Here is a 27,200-nt window from a genome sequence, read left to right on the forward strand (position 1 = left end):
AAGGCTGCACTCAACGCCCCTGCAAGGCAAGAGGAAGACGAGGAGAGGGTGAGAATAGGCACAGAGAGCTCAGAGAGCCACGCGTCCTTCCCCCACCGAGCCGCCAGAGAAACCCAAAGGCTTCTTACAGCACATACAGCCTCTCAAAAAAAAAAAAAAAAAAAAAAAAGGAAGCAGGGATTAATTAATATGCTGTCAGAAAAGTGATGATTTCAATGAAAGCTCTCCATTTCTCCTCAGGGGGAAAAGGGAGGAATGGAAGAGATGGAATTCTTTGTGAAGCCGAGTTGCTTTAAGGAGCAGAGGCTGGGACGTGATTTTGGGGGCAGGAGGGTATCTGTGTCCCCCAGCAGCCAAGATGCCTTTCCACCCCCTCCTGCTGCAAAATGAGCCCCCCCTGGGTGTAAAGCAAGAGCAAAACCACCAAGCACCATCAAATCACTTTTTTCAATGTAACAAAACACATATCCCCATTTTCTCTGCTGCCAGGGGGAAACCAGAAGGTTTGGGAACCAGAGGAGCAGCAGCAGGAGCACCTCACACCCTATAACCAACAAGTACCACACAGCAGCAAAATCCCATTATTTAGCCACTTTGGAGAGGCAAAGATGCTTTTAATATACAATTGCACCTTGGAAACATAAAGGCAGCACATTAAATAACAAAGCAATTGACTGCTGGGTCCCTTTGCTGGGCCACAAAAAAACGGGGCTCACTGGCTAATTATTGCCGGGCATCCCTGTGCCTCTCCAAACATACCAATGCTTTCAGAAACCCACCCCAGCTGTGCCTGACATTTCACTCCTATTAAAATTCATCGTTCTCCTGAATGGAAATAATTTTTTTCTTTAGCAAACCCAGGTAGTAATGAAAGTTTTATTTAGTAATGTAGTGTTTGGTGGAAAAAGGGGCAGAGAAAAGGGAAGAGAAATTGAGATTATCTTTTTTAAAAAGGGAACTTTAGCTGGGGGAAAAGATATTGCTGGATATTTCTTGGGCACGGGGGGCCATTTTCGGTGCCACGCTTGGAGGTTTGGTCTCACAGCTCTCGTTAACGGGATCAGAAGAGCAAAACACCCCGAAAAAAAGCCGTAACAGAAACACAAGGGATGTAAGGATGCTGCTAGAGCCGGGCGGGTCCGGGGGACGGCTGCAAATCGAGGTGGGGCTGCGGGGATTTGTATCGGCTCCCAGTTGTGCCACATTAAAGCTGGACGCGAGCGATGGCTCCGGCCCCGGAGATATTACCAGATACAGTACCAGATACATTACCAGATATATTACCAGATACAGTACCAGATACATTACCAGATATATTACCAGATACATTACCAGCTGCTCCCGGCTCCGCCACCGCTTCCCCCGCGGCATTCCCAGCGGCTCCAGCGCCCTTTCCCGAGCCGCCCGGCCGCGGCACAGCTGGGGAAGCTCTGGGGCTTTGTCATCCCCGGGGAACCCGCGCCCTCCCGGGGTCGGGGGTGGCTGCAGGCTCAGCCCTGCTCTTGGTCGGGACAAAAATGATGCAGGGACAGCTAAAGCTGATTTGGGCCGACCCCAAAGGATGGATCTCAAGAGAGCCGAGGGACAGGTCATGAACAGCTGGAGGAGGATGGGGGGGCTGGGGGCTCGCAGCTCATCCCCGGGTACGCAGCCACCGAGTCACCGCCCTCATCTCTCATCCTTCATCCCTCATCCTTCCTCCTCCTCCTCCCGGGGTGCCGGTGTGGGAGCCCCTGCGAGGCGGGCAGAGGGCTCTGATCTCAGCCTCCGAGCGCCGCCGTGACACAAAGAGCGATTAAAAGGCCATGAGTTCGTGCCGTGAGAAGCGTTCCGTGAGGAAACCCAGCAGCGTGCTTGGGATGCGGGCACCGGCTCAGCCCCGGGGCGCTCTCCCTTTCCACACTCATGGGAAGGGCAGAACTGCAAATACCCGAAATAATCAAGGATGGGTGGCTCTGCAAACGCAGCTGCTGTGCCCGTGTGGTGCCATGGAAAAAGGGAGAGGCTGCTGGGAACGGGGAAGGACGGAGGCAACTCTGGAGTGACCCAAGGCCGTCCCTGTATCCTGCAAGCCCCCGCTGAGCACCGGCCCATCTCCAAACCCTGCAAAGGGAGCCACATCTCACCCCCTTTTCCCTGGGGCCTCCCAGAGCCCCAGCCCCATCCAGGCACCAGTGACATGGCATTGCCACCCAGGCACTAACCCTAGCCTGAGCCCCTGACCACGGCAGCCTCTGGCTGGCTCCCAAATATTTAGGCTGGGGAATCTGAAGAGTTCAGCCAAAGCACAGTGGGGAAAAAGAAGTAAAGCAAGTAATAAGTGCATTTCCACATCTGCATGTCCGTGGCAGCCCCCACAGGGATGCGATGTGAGGCTCACCTGGCTCCTCAGACAACACTTGCCATGGGCTGCACCTCCCGCTGTCAGTCCTGCTTGGCACTAATTAGCATTGATAATTGCACTGATGGTGACCATAATTTTCCTGCCCTCTCTCCCTACCTTCACACAAGGGTTCAATTGCCTAATGAGGCCCCTGAGGATAATCAGAGAGGAGCAGGTTCTCCCACCACGATGGCAGCTCCTGCACAACGTGAGGGGATGGGAGAGCAGAGAAGGGAAAGGCACAGCCCAGCTGCTGGATGGGGAAAGCTGCCGAGTCTTGTTTACTTGGGGACACAGAGAAAAGTTCACTCCAATTAATTTTTTTAAGTGGATGGGCGCTAATCCCTCTACACTTATCTAGAATTAATGCAGCCTTAAGTAGATTTTTGCCTAATCCACTTCCACATCCGCCCCAAAAGGGCACTGTCTGTTTTGGGAAGGAGCAGAGTTCAGCTAATCCACTTAAAATTCACAGGGCTGGTTTGTTCAGATTAACCTCCTCCAGCATTTCCCTCCAGAGACAGGCTAGGAGACCTCAACACCATCCTGCCTTGGCCACTGATGGGGCCACCCCCTCCACAGCTGCAGCACCTGCAGTGCAGCTGTCCATGTGTCCATGTGCTGGGGTCCACAGGGACCCAGAGATGTCCCCAAAACAGCCACTACAGCAGGGTGGGACAGCCAGGGGCTTCGGGGCAGTTTAAATTCCAATGGCCAGAGGAAGGAGAGCAGAAGCAGCAGTGATGCTTGGACACAGACTGGGAGAAGGGGGGCAGCTATGCCTGAGCTGGAGGGGCTGCACACAGTGCAGGTCTGTGGAGGACAGCCAGCCAAAAGTGACAGCCCTGGGACACCATCCCAAGAGCCAGCAGCTCTGACAACCCCAAAAGGCACAGGTGAGGGGCACCATGGTCACCAAGACAGGTGCACTCCCCTCGGCAGCACCGACCTGCTGCTCTGACAGGAACCAAGACACCACAGTGATTGCCATGGATGCTCACGGTTCCCACCTCACATCTCTTCCTGCCAGGCAAAGCAGAGCAGCTCCTCCTTCCACATCAAACTCTGGGAAGGCAACACAGCCCATCAGGGTCCAGTGATGGACATGAGCCAGATCTCCCCAAAGACACAAACCTGAGGACATCAAAAATGAGAGAGCACAACCCAACAGCAGCTCTCACACCTCCCAGACAGGCTTTGGAGGAGACTCAGCTCAGCTGGGACAGGCAGAGCCATTCCCTCATGGCAGCCATTCCCAGCACAGCATGATGATCCAAGATGATCCTAAAGGACTCCTCCAACACCCCAAAATTATGAAAAATATAAGCCAAAACAGGAACAGCAAAGAAATCACTGATGGGGTGAAATAACTTGCTGCAGGAGTCCCATCAGTGTGGAGCTGGCTTCTCCGCCATCATCACTCAAGAAGTTTCTGGCACTTCCAAAATTCTGAGGAGACTCACTGGGAATGATCCAAGTATTGGATCACTATCCACCCTGGCAGGATGCTTCACAGAGGAGGCACCACAGCAGACAACAACCTGAACATTAAATCCCCCTGCAGCTCCTCACGCAGTGGGAACACTGGGGCAGCAGGGACAAGCAGCACCTGGGTGAGTGTTGGAGCTGGATGTGACTCCAGGAGCTCAAGGAGGACGGGTGGCCTTGGAGCTACAGAACATTTCTGGGTCTGTAAATCCATTCCTCGTCTCAGAAGCTGATTGATCCTTTTTTTTAAACTCGAATTCAATGTTTAAGAGTAATGATTTCCAAGTGAACACAGAGTGGCTCAGATATATTGGCAGTTTTTATGGATCAGAGGCAAAAGCCTTAATTCAGACCTTAACGAAGAGAAACGTGTCTGTCCCCATCTCAGAACCATGGCAAGGGCTGATGGCAGTGCAAACAACCTTTCATAGGTGATGCCCAATGATTTCTCCCAGACCATGGGCCCACAGAGATGTCCTTGGGATGCAGGCAAACTTATTGATGAGATTCTGCAGCCCAGCCCCAACCCTGCCCTATCTCTGAATCAGACACCTGGAAAAGTAGAAAGTAAAAGAGGAGACCCCATGGGATTCAGGCTGATAGAGAGGGGGAAGGATAGCCTTGTTTTCTCCTTGGCAAAGGAGCATTAGAGGCACCAAAAGCCAACGGGCTCAGAAATAATGGCTTGAGATCACTCTTATTTAAAAACCAGCTGCCTGCTGTTTTCATCGCAAGCCTTGCTCTGACTTGCAGCAATATTTAAAATTAAATATACATAAGTGCTTTCAAAGAACTGTTAATTTGAAGGTCATTAAATGGCATAAAATACATTCCTTTTTTTCTGGAAAGAGGCACATAATTATGCCATTAATACATGCTCTTCTTCCACGTTCAAGCCTCGGATGTGCAAGGGGCCTGGGTTCACCTTCCCTGGCAGAGTCACCACATCTCCTTTTAATTACTGCTGTTGAGCAGCCTGCTGCTCCTCCATCACACCCAGGGATGGGGCTGTGGAAAAAGCATGGAAAAGCCCCAGGGGAGAATGATGCAGCTGAATTGCAAATGGGGGTTTTGGGGGGATGAGGGAAGTAACAGTGGGGCTGGAAATGTGAAGCCACTCGGCAACACCCAGTCCAGCTGTGAGGATCTTGCTCACTGATTCCCACACAAGACCTTGGGCCAAGCTCAGAGCAGGGGTTTGGTAACCAAAAGTCCCTTTTTTGATTTAATGCCCTATGCAAAAAGGACAAAGCCAACCCAGACACACACACACACACACAAAAAAAACCCCTAAAAAAGACACAAAAGGGTTGAGGTTTTTACAGTTGCCATAGAAATGCAGAGAAGGAGCTGACGACTGCAGAGCACAAAGTGAAAGGCCAGGATCAGGGGAGAGGGTGAGGCGGGCTCACCCGGGCACACAGCCACATCCATGCATGGATATTCATGTGGGATGCAGCCAAAGGAGCAAGACACTGACTGAGCTTCACTCATGAGCAGTGGCAGGGGTCAGGATCCAACCCAGTGGGGTTCACCAGCAATAGGGTTCACCACATGGCACAGGAACCCATCAGGACCCTGTGTGATGGATGGAGCCCAGCCCAGAGGAAAGGCCTGTGCAGTTTGTCCTCTTTGATCCAAAACTCCTTTTTCCTCCCTTTAAAGTAAAACTGCAGGAAGAAAACAGCTTCTGAGCCATCCATTCTCCTCTGTGATCAAAGAAAGGAAGTCCAACACAAACCAGCATGGATCAGAAGATGTGAAATTGGAGTATTCATCTTTAGACCAAGGAAGAGGCTCTCACCAGAGCAGGGGCAATAGAGCAGCATCAACGAGGTGCCACCCAAGTCAAGGTGAGAACCTCTTCCTTGGCATCTGAGAAAGGAAAAGGAGGAGCAGGTCACACACAACGCTGCTGCCATGGCCAGGCAGGGATAGCACTGTCACTTCCAGACAGAAAGGCTTCACAGTTTGAAAAACTGATTTTACATGGAAGAAAGGCCTCTAAAACAACAAAATGGTCTGTCAGAAGTAGTCTGAAATTTTTATGTTGTTTTTTTCAATAAAAAGCAAAATCCAAACATGGCCATTTTGGACTTTCCCCTTTGCTTCCCACTAACAGACCGATGACATTTCATGAAATCTTCTGGTTTGGATGAAACAACTTCTGTTGAAAGGCAAGAGAACAAGTGGCCAGTTGTGACTGTCCCTCAAGTATCACCTTGAGAGCAGCTCCCTTGGCCCATGATGCCTCTTCACTGCAGGGATTTGTTTGAGCACACCTGCACTCTCTTTGCTCAGCCCCAAGCACCACCAATGTGCTGCTGGGCTCTTGCATGACCCTGGAGGAGACACGTCCAGGTCCTACCACAAGGCCAAGATGTGGGGACAGCTGGTTAGGAGCAGTGGGATATGGGAATCATCTGCTCTGAGACAGCTCAGGAGACATCAGATGTTGGACAGCTGGGAAAGGGCAACAGAATGGAAAGGCCACCAGCCCCAGCAATGCCCAGGGGCACTGCTGGTGGCCCAGAGCCAAGGAGCATCATCCAACCTGGAAAACTGAACCGAGAAGATTTTGGCATCTCTTGATAGCACCTGAGCACCCAGACAGCCTGTTTGATCCCTCAGGGGTACCTGGTCTGCTGGGTGGGATGGGCAGGTTCACATTTCATATTCAGGATGAAATGGCCTCAAACTGTGCCAGGGGAGGTTCAAGCTGGACACCAGGAAGAGTTTCTTTACTGCAGGAGTGATCAAACATTGGAATGGGCTGCTCAAGGAGGTGGTGGAATGCCCATCCTTCAAGGTGTTCAAGGAACGGTGGACATGGAACTCAGTTCTCTGGACTGGTTGACAAGGTGGGGATCAGTCACAGGTTGGACTTGATGGTCTCAGAGATCCATTCTCACCCTATGACGCTGTGGTTCTGTATTAAAGGGTTTCCATCAAACCAGGGTTGCTGTGGTGTGCTGGGGCAGGGACAGCACCGAGCAGCAGCAGCAGCTGCCTCGCAGGTGCTCACAGAGCCAGCGACAGCAGCAAGGGAGCCATAAAGGTGCAGTATTGATATTTAGCCTGTGTGGCTGTCACTCGTTCCTTTAAACGCCTTTAGCTTCCTTCTAATAAAAGAGAAATCATAAAAAACCCCACAAAGGACCCTTCAGTGCCAGGGAATACCAATGTGGCGGGGCGGTGCATTAGCATGCGCGGCGCCCGCTCCATCTGCATGTTGTGTTCTGTGTGACAACATCCCAGAATACAGATTTGGGCCGCCAACATCCCGAGAGGTATTAGCAATCGTCTATCAGACAGGAAGAGGAGCAGTCCCTGCTGTTGTAAACAAGGGGTGTTTTTCTCTGCCTCTTTCTCTGGGGGGAGTTCAGTGAATTGGAACAAGCTCATTCCTGCATCTTGTTAGTTCCCGTTCTTCAGCAGAGCACAGGTCATCTGCCTTGGGCAATGGGGAAAAAACAACCTGGAGGTGTAAAGAGCACCCCAAAGGGTCCTTCACCCACTGGTGGTGATGAACCACGAGCATGAACATGTTCCTCATGAACCACCATGAACTGAGCATGTGCTCCTCATGGGATACTTGGGGGTCCACCCAGCCACAGAGGACCCTGACAGCCCCCACACAGGAGGAACAGTGTTTCCAATCATGAGATGTGGACAGCTGCTGGCAGCAGGCAGAGCACAGGTTTGTCTCCTTGTGTTCAGTGGCAGCAAGCAAATGTGGTGAGGCATCTCCAGGCACAGATGGGAATACAACAGGGCAGATGGACATGGAGCAATCCCATGGTGTAGTTGGATGTGGGCAGCCCCATGGCAAGGACAGACATGGGGAAAAACCGCAGCGCAGGAGGGTGTGAGCCCTGCTCACAGCACTGATGGACACAGGACGTCACTGCGGCACAGACAGCCCCAATAACACAGCGGGACATGGGGCACCCCTGTGGCTCAGGAACACCCCCAGGACACAGCTGGATGCAGGACATCCCCATGGCGCTCGCAGAGGTGGAGTATTTCCACAGTGGGGATGGAGCGAGGGGGACAGAGGAGTGAGGAGAACGGAGGATCTCTGTGTATGTGTGAATCACCAAACCCCAGCTGGGACCTGCAGCCCCCGAGGCACAGCCACAGCCAGCCTGTGCCGCTGCTCCCCCGGCACGCGGGTGCCAGCACCGCGCCGGCGAGAGCGCGGTGATGGATCATTGCAACTCGCACACAGCCCTCTAAGTAAAAGCCTTATTAAGAGTTCATTCGTTTTATAAACTCCTGATCCACAGGGGGACGTCAGATGGCCCAGCCTTACAATATTCTGGGTAAACACTGACACGTGTTGGGCAATTTTAACCGGATCAATTTGCCTAGGAGACCAATGGAGGAACAAAAAACAAAGAATAAAGATCAAATTAAATATGGGGAAACATCCACTGGGAGAGGCTATAAAGAAGAGCAGAAAAATACAGAGCAGGATGGAGGGATGGACAGAGACATGTGAGACACTTGGACCTACCTCTGAAGCCAAGAAATCTAAGTCCATAAATCAATATCAAAATCCTTAGGTCCACAAGATGGGGGAAAAAGTCCTCCATAGCCATCTTCCAGACATCACCGAGGCCCTGGAGGCCTGAGCAGTCCATTTCCCAGAGCATCTCTCTTCCTCCAGCAGCCACCAACCCAGTCACAGCCACGCGGTGGCTCCTCCAGTCCCGTCCCATTCCCGCCGCGCCAGCCGGCCCTTGGCATCCTCCTCCCCACGTGCAGAATGCCGAGAGCTTCCTTCATCGCCGGGGGCTTCCCGGCTGCCTCCCGCCCCTGGGGGCTGTGGGCACAACCCCTGGCCCCCCGGGCTGGGGACCGGCCGGCCGCTAGCTGCAGGGTCAGCGCTGGTCTTCGGTCATGGACAAGCAGTGAGTCCACGGAGGGTTGACAACATACACAGGCGCACGAGCGCGCACACACACACACGGGAACACCTCTTTCCATTTTCCAAGATGGAGAGTTTGTTTGTTTTTTTTAATCCTTTTTTTTTTTTTCCTTTTTGCAAAAAAATGCAAGCAGAAGAGAAAAAAAAAACCAAAACCCAAGGTTTTCTATTGAAGGTACATCTCTTCTTCAATATGAAGACATTAACTGGATTGAGTCGGATCCCCCATGCAGTGGTCAGCGAAGTCCTTTGGTAGTTGCCGGAGCAGCACCCAGGTGCGATGGCAGGGAGCTGCAGAGACATCTGAGGACACTTCCACCCAGTCCGTGAGCAGAGAGGGGAGCGGGGTGAGCCAGGAGGGCCGGGGCAGGGAGGAAGGGCAAAAGAAGAAAAAGGAAGGTTGTTTCTCTGGACAGGATGCTCCATCTCATGCCTCTCCCTTCCCCAACAGCCCCTTCCTCCTTCTCAGTTTCGACCACTGCTCACTGGTGGCAGGATTGGAGTCTGGTCTCTAGGGTTTGGGTTTGCTTCCCCAACGCACATTGGTTTGTCTTCATTGTTTTTTATGATTTTTTTGTTTTGCTTTGCTTTTTAAATATATGATTTGTACATATTTATATGTATTTATACGCTGTCCCCCATGACATTGGTAAGTGTGCTTCTGTTGGTGGGGAACTGAAGTCACCGGTCAGAGGTGAGTCCCAGGAACATCCTTTGGCTGCAGTCGCAGTCCCCAGGCAGCGGCGGCTCCTCTCCCGGAGCTGCCCCCGTCAGTTCCTCCCCTCCCACCTCTGCCCTCCGCTGCGCGCCCTCCCCGGCCCCTCCCCATGGAACAAGGGACGTCATGCCATCGAGGTCGGAGACTGGCTCATCTGTACTCGCATGGACTGGACGCTGTTCAGGATCTTCTTCTGGTGCCCAGCCAAAGTCACCCCTATTCTCAGGAGGTCTCTGGAAGACAGACAGAGAAACAACAAGGTCAGTGGGCAGCTGAGAGTGGAGAACCTGCTTTGCTGTTGCTAAGGGAGGTGAGGGAGGTAAGCTCAGCTGAAACATCCACAGAGAACCCAAGCACAGCCCCATGAGCATCACTGGCTCTTGGAGCAGGAAGACACTGACACATTGATCCCCAAATAGTGAATGTGGCCAACTCCAGACACTGGGTGACCAATGTGAGGGATGCTCACACCTGTCCTTTGCCCTGAACTGACCTCCCCACTTCCCCAACTGGGCAGCACCCCGCTTTCGGGCAGCCCTGGCATGGCCAACTCACTCGGACGTCATCTGGGCCACCAGCTGCAGGGAGGTGAAGCCAGCGGTCAGGAAACTGTCCCGGTACTGGCTCATCTTCACAGCACTCAGCCAGTCGTCTACTGAGGTAAAGGCAGTGAAGTCGGGGATGGAGCGGTCGAGGAGGGGCTGAGAAGGCCTGAAACAGGACACACCGCTGGGGACAAGCCCGGCTGGCACCGAGGGGCTGCCCTGCCTGAGCCCAGCCAGCACAGGGACACTGTGCTTCCCAATCCAGCCCCCACACCCCTGTGCTCCCCCACAGCACACACCCATGAAAGGCCATGAGGAAGGCCTGTCCCATGGGAATGCTGCTGAGCAGGGCTTTGCAAGCTCACTCGCTGTATTCCAGCTGCGGGAGCCACAGGGATGAGGCATCGGCAGAGCAGCCACCACACCCAAATGGTCACACACCATAAAGAATCAATAGCAAAGAATTATTGCTGTCGCTTGGCTGAAAACTGCATGTTCTTTGTCTGACTGTCAGGCAGAGCGAAGACAGAACCCCCTGCCCCCGCCTAAGGATTTATGAACTCTGGAGCTGCTGGGGGAGCCTTTCCCCACGGCATGGGATGGTGACAGGGAGCGTCCCCGCGCGTGGCACTCACACAGCGGTGATGGTCGCCACAGTTTTGAGGCTTGCCGGGTTGCGGATCATTTTGTCCAGGGTGTTGACGATCTCGGTGAAGCGCGGGCGGGTGTTGCGGTCCTTCTGCCAGCAGTCCAGCATCAGCTGGTGCAGGGCGGCCGGGCAGTCCATGGGCGGCGGGAGCCGGTAGTCCTGCTCGATGGCGTTGATGACCTGAGGATGGATGAGGACGGATGAGTGAGGGACTCGGGGGGCTCCCTGAGCTGCTTGTGCAGGCAGAGGGGCTGCAGGCAGCCAGGAAGGCACGGCCAGCCCGGCTGATCAGCAGCCAAGGGAGCGGGAGGAGCCGGTGCTCTCCGAGGTTAATCTCTGCTCTGATGCTCCGCGGCTGCAGTTCCTCCCAGCGGAGAGCTGCCACTCATTATCTCGGCGGAGCTCGCCGGAGTACAGCAGTCACACTTCCAAAGCTCCTTCCCTGCTCGTAAACCCTCTGAACATTTTCAAAGGCCCTGCAGCTTGCTGAAGTCCAATTACCAGCCCACTGGCTTTTCTTCCCAATTTCCCTCCTTGCATCCTCTCGCTCACCAGCCTGTTTCATCTCCAAACCAAGCGCTCCTGAGGCTCCAGGAAGGAGCAGAGGGCCCTTCAGACAGTGATTTCTTTTGGGAATGAGCAGCCCTTGGCCCCCAGAGCAGTGTGGATGACCCCCAGTACTTACATCTTGGTTGGACATGTCCCAGTAGGGCCTCTCCCCGAACGACATCACCTCCCACATGACGATGCCGTAGCTCCAGACGTCGCTGGCCGAGGTGAATTTGCGGTAGGCGATGGCCTCCGGTGCCGTCCACCTGACAGGGATCTTTCCCCCCTACAGAGGAAGGGATTTCAACTGAGAAACATCTCCCTAGGCAGAGGAGGCTGGATGCCCACAAGCCAGGGTTGGGGCCATCCCACACACCCCAAACCATGGGTCCCCGGGAACCCCACCTGATGGGACAAGGAGGCAGGAGCCAAAAACATATACTGAATCTTGCACGACTGTATCTTGCACCTGCCTAAAATGGTTTAGCTGAACAAAACAAATGGGTTTATTCAAGGATTTACCCCACTGACTGACACCACGCCACTCCAGCTGCCTGAAGGACCCAGCACATTAGTGGCCTGTCCCCAGATCCCTTCCCAGGGAGTCACCAGGTGACAAGGCTGAGCATGACCGGGCTAGCGCTTGTCACAGGTGAGGAGCCACAGGCATCCCCGTCCCTTGGCCTTCAATGGAAACAAGGTTGAATTAAAAGCATCCAGTACAGATTCATCTGGGCTCCCACAGCTGCCATAAGGTCCTTCCAGCCCTACAATTGGAGTGGAAGGCAAAAAGCAAAACACCTTTAAAACCCAATGGAAAGCACTGGTGTAGGAAAGTGCCCTCGGCAGAGAGCTCCTCATTTCTCCCAGAGGCATAAAATCAGGGTCAGCATCTCAAGCCACCCCACCAAGCCAGTGCAGGTCCCACCAAAGGCCATGCCAAGGGCACAGGGATATGAGGAGGGGCAGCATGCACAGAGGGACTGCTCCCTGGGGAAGCTCCATAAGATAACCACAAAAAAAGCCAAGGGAAAAGGAAAACCACAGACACGCACGGGAATTGTCTGGGGGCAGGACTGCATTGTAAATCGTTTAGCACAATCATCTTCCGTAGCCTTTCCGAGGACGCGTCAGCCGCTCTTGAAGGATGAATGGCAAAAAATTTGATTTGAATAACTACAAATGGAGAAATTAACTGCTAGGTTGTTTTTCCTGCCTTTTCCCCAGAGCGAAAAGCCTGCTGTGGGAGGCAGAGTGATGCAATCGCAGGCACAGCATCACTTCCCAGCTGCCGGGGAGATCTATTATGGACTAAATTAAATAAAAACACAGATGAGATAATCTCTTTTTATCTCTGAAGGTGGGGAAAAGACTAATTCATGCCTCATCTCAGCAGCTACCACTGGGGTCTTTGAAGGAAAAATAAAAGCTGAGTGTCTGCTTAAAGGCTGCAGCCTGCAGGAAGGGTCTGGGCAGGGAGAAGGGCAGGTCTGGGGGGAACAGGAACATCCCACTGAGCAGCGGGGGGACAGTGAGGGGCTGCAACTGGGCCAAAACATTGAGTCAGCCTTAAAGGCATGTCCCTGGCTTTCCCATTTTGGCAGCTGGAGCCAGCCCTGGAACCTGGGCACAGCTCAGCAGCCCAAGGAACTGCTTTGGCAGGAGCTGGTGCAGCCTCATGCCGGCACCCACCGCACACTCTTCTGCTTAATTCATTAGATAAGGTCAGCGAGTTGCTCATCCCTTTCCCCTCTGATCATCCTTAACACCTCTCAGGGGCTCACAAGCAGGACAGTGGCCATGGTGGGGAGCTGGGGGTCCCCTGGGGTAGCCAGGAGCAGGGGGAGAAGAGAGCTGCTGTTACCTACAAATGAGTTAATTAAGGAGGAGAAGGAAGGCTGGGGAATGGCAGAGCTCCCATTAGGCTTGTTCTTTAATTTATGCTTGGAACAAGTTTCCAGCAGGGAAAAGCAGACCAGACCTGGAGTGCTGGGGGAAGGGGAGTTAAAACACCATCACTGTGCTGCCAGGAGTTGCTGTGATCTCCCTGCCTCCCCTTCCTGTCTCTCCAAGGACTCCTCTGTTCACCTTTCCTCCCCAGAGGAAAGGGAAGGGGCTTATCTGGAAACTGCAGAAGGCAGAAAGGTGCTTAGGGAGGAGGGAGGTGGAAAACTTCTAAAAAGGAGGAAGAAAAAGGAGGGGAAAGAGAATAATTTGTGGAAACCACAGCCAGGACCTCTGGACCATGAACGTACATGGTGGGAACACTCATGAGGTACTCCCACCCATGCCAGACTGTACATCCAGAACCCTTCTCCCAGGCTCAGCAGGTGCAGGGCACAGGGAACTCTGGGCAGGAGAACATCCTGTGGGAGGTACCTACCAAGGAGCTGGTGTAGGTGGGGTCAGACGTATCGTCCTGCAGGTAGCGCGAGAGGCCAAAGTCGGATACTTTGCACACCAGGTTGCTGTTGACCAGGATGTTCCTGGCAGCCAGATCTCTGTGCACATAATTCATCTCTGCCAGGTACTTCATCCCAGCAGCAATGCCTCTGAGCATTCCCACCAGCTGGATCACTGTGAACTGCCCATCGTTTTGCTGCAAGCAGAAAGAACAGGCACTGGGGTGAGCACAGTGAGACCAGGGCCACTCACCCTGACCTCAGGAGGATGCTGCGCCTCCCCAGAGGACTCCAGCTGCCCTGCCTGATTACAGCAGAGGTAAGCACCCCAAAACACACATTTTAGAGGTGTGGCACGCTCCAGCCAGCTCCCAAACTAAGCAAACAGGCTGGGGTTTACAAATGGGACACCAACAACACATTCCCAAATCCCACAGCCCACGCGGCCTCGCCTCACCCGCAGGAACGAGTCCAAGGCCCCGTTCTCCATGAACTCTGTGATGATCATGACCGGTCGGCTCTTGGTGACCACCCCTTCGAGGCGGATGATGTTGGGGTGGTCAAACTGCCCCATGATGCTGGCCTCGCTCAGGAAATCCCGGCGCTGCTTCTCCGAGTACCCAGCCTTGAGAGTCTTGATGGCCACGTAGATCTCCCGCTTGCCTGGCAACTTCAGGCGCCCTTTATACACCTCTCCAAACTCCCCTGAGTGTGCAAGATGGAATCATTTAGGTTGGAAAAGACCCCTGAGATCACAGAGTCCAACCTTTGATCAATCAACACCAGAGCTACCTCCTCCTCCTCCACACTAAACATTGCACAGAGCAAGGGGTCCTTGCCCAGCTGAGAAATGGCAGCCAATTCACACTTCAACAACACCTTCCTCTACAAATCTGCCCACCTGTCCTCTTTAAAAGGGCCAGTGTCTGCTGCTGGGGACATGTTTAGGTTTGCAACCTTCTCCAAGGTGACAGAGCCCAACATCGACACAGGCAGAGGCTGCAGCCACATGTGCAAACCCCCACAAGGAGGATTTGCAGGGAAAGTGCATCCACATTTAAGGAGTACCTCAAATATCAAGTGTCTGTGTTGTTAATCTTGGCTGCCTTTCTGCACATCACTTATCTTGGGGTGGGAAATAATTGGGCTGTTTACGTTGCTGCTCTCTGATTTAAAATACAGAGAAAGCAGTAGAGCTTTCACTTCACCAAAGCAAAATTTGCCTGTGGAAGGATTACATTTAAGCCATGTTTGCAGTCACTTTGCCTTGATGAGCAGCAAAAGGGCAGGTGATACATTGCTGAACTTGATCCCAAACAAACTGACTAATTGCTTCCTCACAGCTTCCCCTCCCCAGCTTCTCACTTTCTTCTCTAAGAGTATGACACAGTTATTTAAAAATGGCAATAAAACAGCACAGATCACACACACACACATGCATGTGTGTATATATACATATGTAGGGGAATATGGCACAGACTACAACAGTGAGATCAGGCTTTTCTTGTTATCTCCTGCAAAAGCCACATGGAAAATCCCAAGAAGCCCCATGGTCAGCCAGTGAATACATTTCTGGGGCCTTTCCCACCTCAGAGGAACTCTGAGAGCATTAAAAAACCTCGTGTCCACCCTAACCCATCACAAACCCAGGAAAGCCTGATATTTCAAGGCTTCTTTGAGGGCTTCCAGGTGAAGGACTGTGTGTGCTCCCCCACAAAGTTGCTCCAGGTGGGTGGACAGCCACAGAGGAGAAGCAGAGAGGGCAGGGAAGGGTGGGCAGCAGGATACAGAGAGACCCACCTGCCCCAATGACTTCCTCAATCTTCACAAAGGACACATCGATCTCCTTGGCGAACTCTCGGACGGCTTCATTGGGGTCCTCGTAGGTGAAGGGGTCGATGTAGATCTTCATCCCTGGAGACCCTTGTTACAGGGAAGACAGGAACGGCAAAAGGGAGAGAATTACAGAAACAGAGTTAATACAATTGTTTGGGTTGGAAGGAGCTCAAAGTTTATTCCATACCATCCCACATGAGCAGGGACACCTTCCACTAAACCAGTCTGCTCCAAGCCCCATCCAACCTGGCCTTGAACAATGCCAGGTACAGGGGATCCCCACAGTCTCTGTGAAGCCTGGAAAACCAAGAGCAGTTGTACCATGGCCAAGAATTGGAGACCCTTCTGTGCTCACACTTTCCATTAAGTGGCTGCTATGGCTGTGCTCACCTATACCACCTCCACAGACCCTTATCAACCTCTGGGCCACCAATTCACCCCACTCTCCCTTATACCTCCTCCTCTCCCTCTCTGCTCTCCTCTCCTGTACCATGATCCTTCCTCTTCCTCCTCCATGGCAAAGGGAGCAGTTACAGACCTGGAGTACAGCACGCTGGCTTTACAGTGAAGGCTTTATGAGGCTCCACATGCTAGTGAAGAAATATTTATTTACCCAAAAAGGCCTTTGATGGCTTTGTGGCGACTACTAAATTGACAGAGTGCAGCAATTATAACCAACAACCTGTATGGATCTGTGAAATACGCCTTGGCTGGACGTCGGGACACACGCGTGGCCTCTCGCCCGAGGCAATGTGTGGTAGCAGGACCTGCCCAGGCTGCAGGGACACGCAGAGAGTGGGCTCTTGCCCTTTTCAAAGGGGAAAAAACAGAAACAGGTCCCCAGATTTCCCGAACGGGTTTGCAGATGTCACGTTTGGATGTCAGGGGCTTACGGAGCTGCCGAGGGGCACGGTGGCGAGGCACAGTGAGGTCACAGGGCTCAGCCAGACCCCGGTGCTGCACCGCCACCCAAAAGGGACCTACAACGGGCTGTGGTGTCCCCCTGGGCCAGAGGTCAGCTTCCTGTGCCATTTCTCACCCAAAAAGCGGACTGTGGATGGCACAGCAGCCCCTCAAGGTCATCTCTGGAGGAGACCAGGAAGGACATCGCTGCCTGGCCCCCTCCCCAAGGCACTTCACCCTCACAGGGATAAACAGCCCTCAGTTACACTGTTCAGAACCTTTCCATGGCCATGATCCCATCACACTGGTGCTTCCCACAGTCCCTCCGGAGCCAGATACAGATGGATGCACGGACCACAGCATCACCTCTGCACCAGGAATCTAAATCAGCTCCCAGCTGCAAAACAACTCAGGAAGAGGCACGAAAGCCTCACAGTGGGCACTGCTGGTGACAAACAGCCACCAGGGGAGAGCTGCTTGTGGGGCATTAAGGACTCAGGAAGGACCAGGCAGGAGAATCCTCACCCCCAAAAGGGGCCTTTGGGGCAGAAGTTCTGCACCTCAGAGGCAGGGGAGGTTGCAATGAAGCCATCTGTGCATCTCCCAGTTCATAAATCCCTTTATGGCTCTGTCTCATACACTTTAACTGCCCCATAAATTCTTTTACAAGAGCAGCTGATGCTCCAGCCAGGATTACAAAGGGATTTACAGGATCGTAACGGAGACTAGCTCCCTGATCAAAATATTGAAAAAATAGAGAAGAAAACAATGCCCAAGTTCCCTGTCCCCTGTCAACACAGGCTGGTTTTCAAACATCATCTGCTGTGCCCCAGGGTCTATCCATAGGCTCAGTAATCACCAGGATGAGCCCCTCCTCATGCTCATCCCATCCAAATGAGGGATAGGGCACCTAAACCCACTCCTCATCCCTGCCAACATCAGCCCCTGGCTCATCATTCCCACACCAGCAAAAGCTGGGTGAAATTCTGGGTACTGGAGTGCACCACCAAAGGTACCTGTGGTGAGCCTGCCTGCAAAGAGCTTTGTGCTCTTAAAATCATCCCAAGAATCCTGAAAACTGGATTAGGCCATTTTTCACTACTGCAAACAAGGGCAAATGTTTTATCACTCTTCAAAAGTTGAAACACTGCACCACGACCCTGACTCCAGTGGCCAATTCCTTCTGGCATCGTGTTTCCTTGGCAATAAATATCATGGGGACAGAGAAAAACCCTTCCTGCTGAATTGTTGGTGCTTCAACAGGGCGTTTTTCCTATTTCCCCAATCTCAAAGCTGCCAGTGAAGCAATGGAAGGGATAAACCACAAAAAATTACACCCCGAGAGACCCCCATCTCATCCCAAAATCCACTTGGAGCACTCTGCCAGCAGCAGGTGATCCCAGGGGCTGCTGGAGGGATGGCAGAGCTGTGCTGGGAGGCTGTAATTGCTGTGCCACTGAACACACGGTGATTTGTTCCAGAGGATGCTCTCATTACTCCATTAGTTGCTCACCACAAATTTCCCACCTGTTTTGCTCCAGCCTCTGCACTGAGGGAGCGCCCGGAGGCTCACTAACCTTGACAGGGTATTGCTGGCACCCCGGATTTCTGACACCAGTCCTCACAGCCCCCAGGTTTAGAAACCCAAGGCAGGCACATGCTTCATCACTTCCCTACCTCAGTTGAACATCCTGGATTCTGTGGCTCTTGGGGCCAGCTAGGGATGCATGTGTAGTAGGGAATGGTTCAAAACAAGGGGAAAATGTGAAAAACCAGTCTGCCTGATGTGAGCTTATCCATCAGGCATCAAAGTAATCTTGCCCTGCCCCCCACAGTGCAGAAATGTGGAGAAAAGAGGGAGGAAAAGCACAGGTCTGTCATCACTCGGTGATGTTTGGGTAACAGTTTATTGTTTGCCAGGAGGTTCAGGGCTCCCCACAGTGCTGCCACGACATTGGGAGGGTTCAGTGTGATGCCAAGAGGGTCTGAAGAGATCCAGTGTGCTCTGCTCTCTTGGCTGGGCTCTCCTGCTTATCTCCAATCCCTCTTTAGCCCTCTCCAGCCCCTCCAGTTTTTCTCTGCCAGGCCGAGATTGCTCCATCCCCATTTCTCCCCTCTGCTCACCCATACTGCTCCCTGCCTTCCCCACCCATCCTTCCTCCATCCCTGCGTCCCACACCTCTTTTCCCCAAGGAAGCACCCAGGATCAAGATAGTTCTTAACACAAGCAAATTGCACCTGGGCAGCATCTTTCAGGAGAGTGTAAATGGGATTTACATCCTGCAGGGATGGGACATGGAACTGGTGGACACCAGGAAAATCCTGTCCCCCAAAGCTGCTGCTTTATTTTCATTTGCAGTGCTGGCTGCTGGCGGGGCACCAGAGCAGACATTACACACAAATACACCTGGAATTAATTCTGGTGCACAGCTCCACCAGCTGCAGAGGTCTCCTAGGAAAAGCTCAGGCTGTCCTAATTGTTTGCCAAGGGGATCAGCAGCCCAAAACCAGTTAAAAATTCCCAGTCACTGGCTGCACATCTTTTCCAGAGCAAAGTACAGGGCAAGCATCAGCCACACAGCCAGGACAGCAGCAGTGCCAGCCACCAGCACCCACACCCCAGCCATGCTCCCAAAATCCAGAATCCCTTTAAGAGCTCAGCATTGATCCAGACCCAGGCAGAGCCTGGCAGGAGATCAGGGGCTCATCCTCCCTCTGAACACCACCTCTCTCCCTCCTTTCCTCCTTTGGGAGTCTTCACAGCATCCTCTCCCCATCCCTTGTCCCCTACATGCCCCCTGCCCCTGACATACCCCCAAATCCATCATCATTCCCCAAATCCCACCCACAGCGCTGCACCACTGCAGCTCGCCCTCCCCCACACCCTGACAGACACGTGTGGACTTCTCCACTCCCACCCCATGTCCTGTCCATCCACCATGGATGGAAGGGGAGGAGTGGGGCACATGCTGGGTGCAGGTTTGGGAGCATCTCCCCTATCTGCTTTTCCCACTTGTCCTGCTCACCTCTGCCGGTGCTGTAGTGCTGGAGTTTATCACTGTACACTGCCTCCTTGCTGTAGGCGCGCTTCCTGGGAGAACAGGGGAGAGAACAGCCAGGCTTCAGGGATCTGCAGCTGCTGCTGGCCCCAACCCACTCCCCTGCCAGCAACACTCCATGAACTGCAGCATCGTGCTGCTCCCTCTGGCCTCATGGGTCCCCCATCCCACCCCTCCCACCCCCAATCTGCACCTTAGCACCTCCACTTTCCAGGGACACCAATCCCACAGGGACCCACCTGCTGCAGACGATGGAAATGGCCACCAGGGACACGATGAAGACCACCCCGGCCGCCGCGGACCCCGCGATCAAAGGCAGCTGCTCTCTCAGCTCTGACTTGTAATCGTCTGCGAGAGAAGAGGGATGGGGTCAATCCTCCCTGGCGTGCTCATGGAGTGAGAGCAGCCTTTGGGAAGGGATCCCCTCTGACTCCATGGGTGCTGTTCCCAAGGTGGTGGGACAAGGGAGATCCAGGCAGGGGGCTCAGCTGAGTGCAACCCATGTTGCACTGGGTACGGATTGTTATGCTTGGCTCACACACCTTTGGCTTAAAGACAGGGGAAAGGAGATCCTGAATATAATGTGGCTTTGTCCATGGCTTTGGCACTTCCCTTTCCTCAATAAATTAATTTATTGAACAACCTGATCTACCAGAAGGTAGATCTCTGCACATGGCAGGGGGTTGGAACGAGATGAGCTTTAGGGTCCCTTCCAACCCAAACCTTCTTGAGACTCTATGACTGCAACCTGTTGGCCAGTTTGACCAATTTTAACATGGGGTCTCACAGACACAAAATGCCTACAAGTTGTAGGAAAGGAGGAAAACACCATTAATAACCAAGCCAGCCAGAGAATGCTGGGCCAAGACTTGACCCAGATCAGACATCAGAGTCCACCACACAATGGTGAACTTTGGGAGTGAGGCTCTGGAGAACCTGGGAACCCTCTCCACAGGTCTGCTCGTAGGTTTTAATATCTCAACATGAGACAAGTCCTTTTGCAGAGCCATGGCACCCACAGCATCCCTTCCCACCAAGCATCCCTCAGAACCTCCTTTGTCTGCTCAGCACCCCCCATATCCTTCAGCAGCAGGTTGGGGTGAAAGCCAAGGTGGCACTGGGAGGACTGGGAGAACCCCCAAAAAGCTACTGGCACCCTCCATGTGTCTCCCCATTTTTCTGTGCCACATCAGTGGTGTGGGTACTCTCAACAGGCAGTATATCCAGCAGATCCCACATTCCTGAGGCTTCTGTAGCATTCCAAAAACACCCCTCTCTCCAGTTGCCCCATCAAAGTCTGCCAGGCTGTGCCAGCAACCACACGCAAGGGTTAAAATAAAACTCATCCAAAAAAAGCATTTAGCACCCTTTTATCTGTATTTTCTACTCTGCAGTTAATTACTGGCAACTAGATTTATCTCTTGCATGCTGCTTAAATCCTGAGAAATTCTCATCTAACAATCAATTATTATTTAATAAGCTACACAATCCATTCTTATTAAATTTCAATTAATTGCTTATTTGAGGCAGGATTTTTCTTCTCGCTTCTCTAATCCTGAATATTTGAGGCATTGGAGGGGGGTTTATTACCATTTCCTTCCCTTTGGTCACCCAGCATGGTTTTCCTCTTCCCACCCCAGCTGGCACTCGACATGAATGCAAGCAAGGGGTGACCCATTTTAGGGAAGAAGAAAAGCTTTAGGTAAGAAGAAAAGATTTAGGAAAGACAGGCAGTGAGGCTGGGAGCCATGGATATCACCTAAGCAAAGAAGGAACCACACCAGCAGCAACAGGGAATGGGCTCTCAGCTGCCCCAGGGGTAGGAGGACCTGCTTCACTCCCCAACTTCTGGGTAAGTGCTGAAACGGGGATTAATGGAAAACACTCCCACGAATTAGCAGTTTCTAAAGGAAGCCAGTGTTTGTGAGTACAGGGAAGGGCTGGGGCCAGAAGTCACAAAGGAGAGGAGCTGGCCCAACACACCCCTCTGGCATGGGAAATCAGCTTTCAGATGGGTCTGACCATCCCCGCTTTGCCCTGACAGCTCAGATGGACTCCAACTATCCCAGGAGAGCATCCCAGAGTCCTTCCTCCAAGGGTCTACAACCCTCCTCCCACCCCATCACACCGTGCCAGACCCACAGCTGCTGCCATGGCCTCTGCCCCCACAGCTCAAGGCAGCAGAGACAGAAATAAATAGTAGGGGAAACCCAGAGCTGGGAGATGGAGAGCGGATCACTCCTCCCGCCGGCGGATAAGGAGACACGGCCGTAAATCCCCCGGCCCCCGCCACGCTGCCCGCCGAGACCGAGCTTTGCGCAGACGAGCTCCTTTAACCCAGCGAGAGCACGAGGCCCGGCGGGACTCACCGTCCGTGAGGGTCTGGAAGCACATCTTGCCGCTGTACTTGCCGTAGCCGGCCACGGTGCGGGCGCGCACCTGCACCACGTACACCATGCCGGGCCGCAGCCCCTCCAGCCGCGCCGTGTTCGTCTGGCTGCGCGCCATGGACGAGTTGTACTCGTTGTGGTCCTGCGGGCACCCGAGAGAGCCACGGTCAGTGTGACAGGGATGGGGACAGTGGGAGGATGGTGGGGCTGCAGCCCATCTGGGATGGGGCTCGGCTGCAGGGGGATAAAGGAAAGGCTCTGGTTCTGCTTCAGGAGCTGGGATTGTTCAGCCTGGATAAGGCTTTGGGGTGACCTAATTGTGGCCTTCCAGTGCCTGAAGGGAGCTACAGGAAAGATAAGGATGGACTGTTTATAAGGGCCTGGAGTCACAGGACAAGGGGTAATGGCTTCCCACTGACAAAGAGGACATTTAGGTTGGATATTTGGAAGAGATTCTCCCCTGTGAGGGTGCTGAGACCCTGGCACAGGGTGCCCAAAGAAGCTGTGGCTGCCCCTGGATCCCTGGAAGTGTCCAAAGCCAAGCTGGATGGGGCTTGGAGCAACCTGGTCTAGTGGAAGGTGTCCCTGCCCATGGAAGGGGGTGGAACAAGATGTGCTTCAAGGTCCCTTCAACCCAGGACATCTTATGAAACATCCCCAGAAGGAACAGGGGAGGCCCTTGCAGCATGTGCCTCCCAGGCAGCCCCCTGGTCCCACCAGAGCAGGCAGAATGGAAACAATAAGATCATCCAGAGCTGAAATAATTTATGAACAACAGATTCCTCCTCTTCAAATGATTGACGTCCTTGTGCATTTCAGAAACATCCCACAGTTATGGAAACCCAGTGTCCCTGCCCACAGCACGGGGGTTGGAACTGGATGATCTTTAAGGTCTCTTCCAACCCAAACCATTTTGTGATTCCACTAAACACCATAATGTGCCCTATGAGACCCTGCTCAAGCAGGTTCAAGGGCAACTCTCTGCTGAGATCCCCAGCCCCTGCAGTCCTGCTCTGCTGGCACAGGTCCTTGGCCTAAACCTTGGTGGGAAAGTCATGTGTCTCCATTCTCATTTTTTACCACGTTCCCCAGTGCTTTGCTGGTAAGAGGCCACTGGTGAGATCATCTAATTATTCATACTTAGAGGAATTCATTAGAGCTGGTGAGACACAGGAGGAATGGAACAGCTTGGGCCGGGCACGGTTCATCGCAGCGGTCGGGAGCATGTCCCCTGCAGGACAGGACAGCTGCCAGGGACAGGATCAGTGGCAGGCAGTGACCTGGGGCAGGGACAACCTCCATAACCTTCCCTGGTCCTCTCTAACCCCCTCCCCCTCCTCCTGATGCCATCCCCATGATTCAGGTCCCTGCTCATCCTAGCAAATACCAGCGCCAAGGCAGCCACGGGCACTGATGTGCTGGACAAACGCTGCCACAGGCAAGGACTGGCTCAGGTTGGACAGAGCTCTGAGCAACCTGATCATCTGAGAGGTGTCCCATGGCAGGGGGTTGGAACTCAATGAGCTTTAAGGTCCTTTCCAACTCTAACTGCTCTGTGTTTTGGACTCTGTGATTTAGCATCTGCAGTCACAACTCACTCCCACCTTCTGGAGGCAGCTTGGGTGACCTGGTGCCTGTCCTGCCTGACCATTCCCAGCAGAGCCTGTCCCAGAGCCCATGGATGTTGCCCCTGCCCCCCATGCCCCCAGCCCAGCCCCCAGGGCAGGGCTCCCCCTGGGCTCACTGGGGCCGGCCTGGAGCCCACGGTGCTGCCGACGTCGGGCGTGCAGATGCGGCTCAGCTTCTCGTAGTAGCGGATCTCGTAGTCCAGGATGATCCCGTTGGGCTGCTCGGGCTGGGGCCAGGACAGCGTGATGCTCCTCATGGTGGCACTCACCTGGTGCATGATGGGCACGGTGGAGGGGGCTGCGAGGAAGCAGGGAGCGAGGGAAAATTAATGGAGAGGGGTAGGAAGAACGGCTCTGAGCAGAAGGGAAATCCCCACGGCATCCCAAATCTCCCATGCCTGCAGTTGGCTTCCCCATGGGACCAGCTCACTCATTAGCAGTGGGAAGACCGACATCTCAGCAGCTTTACATGGAAGCAGAGCAGCAAGCCACACAGGGAATTCTGATACTTAAACCAACTTCTCCATTTAATTAGGGGCTTGGAAATCCTTGGTGTTCCTTCTCCCTGGGATTGCTTACTCCAATGATGTCTCCCATGGTGGGAGAGACGCAGCAAAGCTCTCCCCAGCGGGGCAAACCAAGGTTTGGTGACAGGGTCCAGCTCTGTGTGACATCTTTTGCTGTAACAGCCTCTCTGGGGAGCCAGCACTCAGCATGCAGGGAGCTGTGCCACAACTGCTCCCTGCAGTGCTCTCAGAAATGGGGTGTGGGAGCAAAAATCTGCCCATCCTGAGGACAGTGACAGGGAACCAGGGCAGGGACACCCCAGCCTGGCTCCAGAGAAGCTGCTGGGGCTGCTATTAGGGGCTCTCAGGGGATGCTCATCCCCAGCACCCCAAAGTGCTTCTCCCAGGAAAACAGCAACACTGTCATTCCACCATTAGGGACACTGAGGCAGTAAATCAGTCAGGAGACCCTTTTCCAAATGCTTTGTGCCCTCCAAGCTATACTATAAGGGGCAGAGCCAGCCAATACAGCCCTGATCCTGCACCTAATCCTATCAAAAGAAAGGTATCCAAGGTATCTGTTCACACCCAAAGGGGCACTGGTATGTCCTGTCCACAGAGTCAGCTCCCAATCCAGCCATCTCTGCCCTCCTCCTCCTCCTCCTCACTATGCCTAGAGTATGGGCAGTGCTGGGCAGGGAAAATGCTGCCCTGTGTGAATCCAGGGAATGCCTGAACCAAGCACAACCAACCTGGGGCACAGGATCATGCCACGAAGGGAATCTGGGGGCGGCAGGAGCCCTGCTTCTCATGGTTCCAATGGAAGATGTGGATAGTTCAGCACTACCTTTGTTTACCCAGAATATATAATCCTATTTTTTTTTTTAATCTCTCCACATCTGCTCCAGGAAGATGCTCAAGAGCTGAAATTAAGCACTCTGATTGCTGTTTTATTAACTCCCACTAGCTTGGATGGGGCTGGGAAAACGTTTGGAAAAACCCACTGCAAAGCCAAAGAGATTTTAGAGGGAGAGCATGAATGCCACGGATATCCCTGGTGAATTTCCATCAGGTTACCCCACAGCCCAGCATTTCCTTGTTTGTAATCAGCCCCTGCAAGACAAACAGGAACCACTGGGGTACAGACAGACAGATGAGGGTGACCTGGCTGTTCCCAGCTCCCCATGGTGGGAGAAGAGCTAAGAAACACCCCAAAAATCCACCCCAGGAAAAGAAAAGGCCTGGAAACAAGAGGCAGGTTTGGCTGCACGTGGTTCAGCAGACAGTGATGCCAGCCAGGCACAAGTGTAGATTTGTATTCCCTGGAGCCAGGAGCCTGAAATATTTACACTGGTTTACACTGAAATATTTACACTGAAATATTTACACCAGGTTTCTCCACTGTGCTACCCAGAGGGAGCAGGATGGCGAAGGCTGCCTGCCCTGGCTCAAAGCAGGAATTCCCATTCCCCTTTTAAACCCCGAGCACATGGGTTTCCATCCCCTCAGATCCTCAGTGCAGCCCAGGACCAGTTGCTCCCTTGCCATCTGCACACTCACCCCACCAGCATCCCTGTTTGACCCAGAGCTGCTCATTCAGCTCCTGATGCCTGACTGGGGACAGGAAAGGGAGCAGGGGAGCCTGGAAAAGGAGACAAGAGGAAAATGATGGGAGAGGGACGTGCCAGAAGGGACAGAGCCTGGGCTCAGCCCCAGGATGCTGCTCTCTCTGTGCTGTAACACTCAGGCTGTGTTTTTCCAAGGCTGGATTCACCCCATCTCCCTTCTCCCAACTGGGAAAAGGGGAAAGGTGGTGATGCCTTGTCCTCCCCAGGCAATCTAGAGTGGGATAAAAGCAGGTATCAGATGACCCTTCCACAAGCCACTCACCACTGGCCAGGGCACAGGCAACCCTTCCCTATCCCCATTCCCCTCACCCCCTCTTCTCCTGGCCTTTCTCCCCACTCAGGCCTGAGGGCACCACAGCCATCACACACCCTCACACCCCAGGAGCTTTTCCTTTTGGACACACAGCTCGACTCCACAGGGAGCCGGCAGTGGGACAGCCAAACCCCCGGCATCACCCGGCTCTCACCGGCCTGGTTGGTGGTGATGTTGACGGAGACGTGCTGCTGTGGGAAGGGGCTCTTGTTGGACACTCCATTGACCGCCTGGATCTCGAACGTGTAGGGGGTGTGAGCCCACAGGTTGCTGATGAAGACACGGGTGTCAGTGAGCCCCAGCTGGCGGGGGACGAAGTCCACGTTGTCGTCGCAGCGGGAGCAGGCGCGCCGGTCCGAGCGGCACTTCTTGCACACAATGTTGTAGGTGACGTCGTCCCGGCCGCCCGTCTCCCGCGGCGGGTGCCACTCCAGGATGATGGACGTCTCGTTGACAATGGAGATGACGTTACGAGGGCCGGATGGGACACCTGAGGAAAGGAGAGGCGTTCAGACAGGTCCTTGCCCTCCCATGGAGGCTCTAGCAGAGGACATCCCAGGGCTCTGCACTATCCATCACCTCCTCCTTCAGGAGGGATTTGGTGTCCACAGCTTTGCTGAGCTCAGGGTCAGACTTTCCACACTGGCAACACCAACCACCTGCACTGCAAACAAGTTTCCCAGATGGAGATGACAACTCCCACGCCACAAACCCACTTAAGTCTCCAAAAAACCTCCATGTGGAATGCACACAGATCCATCCATGAAGATGGACCCATTTTAATCCCATCAGGAGATGCTGAGATAACTGCAGTGCTCACGTGGAGAAGCATCTCGAGCAGATTAACCCAGCAAGAGAAAAATCACTTAGCCAGCACCATGGAGAACCAGAGAAAAAGCAGGAGAGGAGAGAGTCAAAAATGGAAAGTGGTTATTAAGAGTTCAATATCTCAAGTTGGAAACCCGGGAATTCCCCAGCATGGAGGAAAGCCAGCACCACTCCATGGTTTGCAAGCAGCTCCCATGTTGGACAAGAGATGAAAACTGCATTGATCAAAGCCATCAGGAGCCATCACAAATGCTTCAGAGGGTGGGAACTGAATGCAAGCACTGCTGGATTTGGGCTGCAGTCGGTTCAGGAGGAACCCAGGAGAGCATCACTGAGGTACAAATACATGTCTGCACAGATTCAGGGAAGGATGTGGGGTCAGCCAGGATGGCTCCAGAGCCGAGACCACAACATTCAGCTGCTTGGTTATATTAAGTAAGGG

The 27,200-nt window shown here is 53.4% G+C and overlaps 1 protein-coding gene across 2 annotated transcripts in view; it reads right to left on the reverse strand.

Moving 5' to 3' along the window:
- Nucleotides 1-9,350: 9,350 nt before the first annotated feature.
- The window catches only part of EPHB1 (EPH receptor B1), a 68,857-nt gene continuing 51,007 nt past the window's right edge, over nt 9,351-27,200 (reverse strand). For both annotated transcript variants that reach the window (XM_086844368.1, XM_086844367.1), the window contains exons 5-16: nt 26,085-26,420; nt 23,600-23,781; nt 21,835-21,997; nt 19,705-19,813; nt 19,433-19,497; nt 15,468-15,590; nt 14,125-14,372; nt 13,649-13,864; nt 11,402-11,551; nt 10,703-10,896; nt 10,078-10,233; nt 9,351-9,755 (exon numbers count right to left, since the gene is read on the reverse strand). In XM_086844368.1, the coding sequence (XP_086700494.1) occupies nt 9,647-9,755; nt 10,078-10,233; nt 10,703-10,896; nt 11,402-11,551; nt 13,649-13,864; nt 14,125-14,372; nt 15,468-15,590; nt 19,433-19,497; nt 19,705-19,813; nt 21,835-21,997; nt 23,600-23,781; nt 26,085-26,420 (2,051 nt within the window). In that variant the 3' untranslated portion in view covers nt 9,351-9,646. The remainder of the gene's footprint in view (nt 9,756-10,077; nt 10,234-10,702; nt 10,897-11,401; nt 11,552-13,648; nt 13,865-14,124; nt 14,373-15,467; nt 15,591-19,432; nt 19,498-19,704; nt 19,814-21,834; nt 21,998-23,599; nt 23,782-26,084; nt 26,421-27,200) is intronic.

Source organism: Cyanistes caeruleus, chromosome 10 (assembly GCF_971803275.1).
Source record: "Cyanistes caeruleus chromosome 10, bCyaCae1.hap1.1, whole genome shotgun sequence".
Taxonomy (NCBI): Eukaryota; Metazoa; Chordata; class Aves; order Passeriformes; family Paridae; genus Cyanistes; species Cyanistes caeruleus.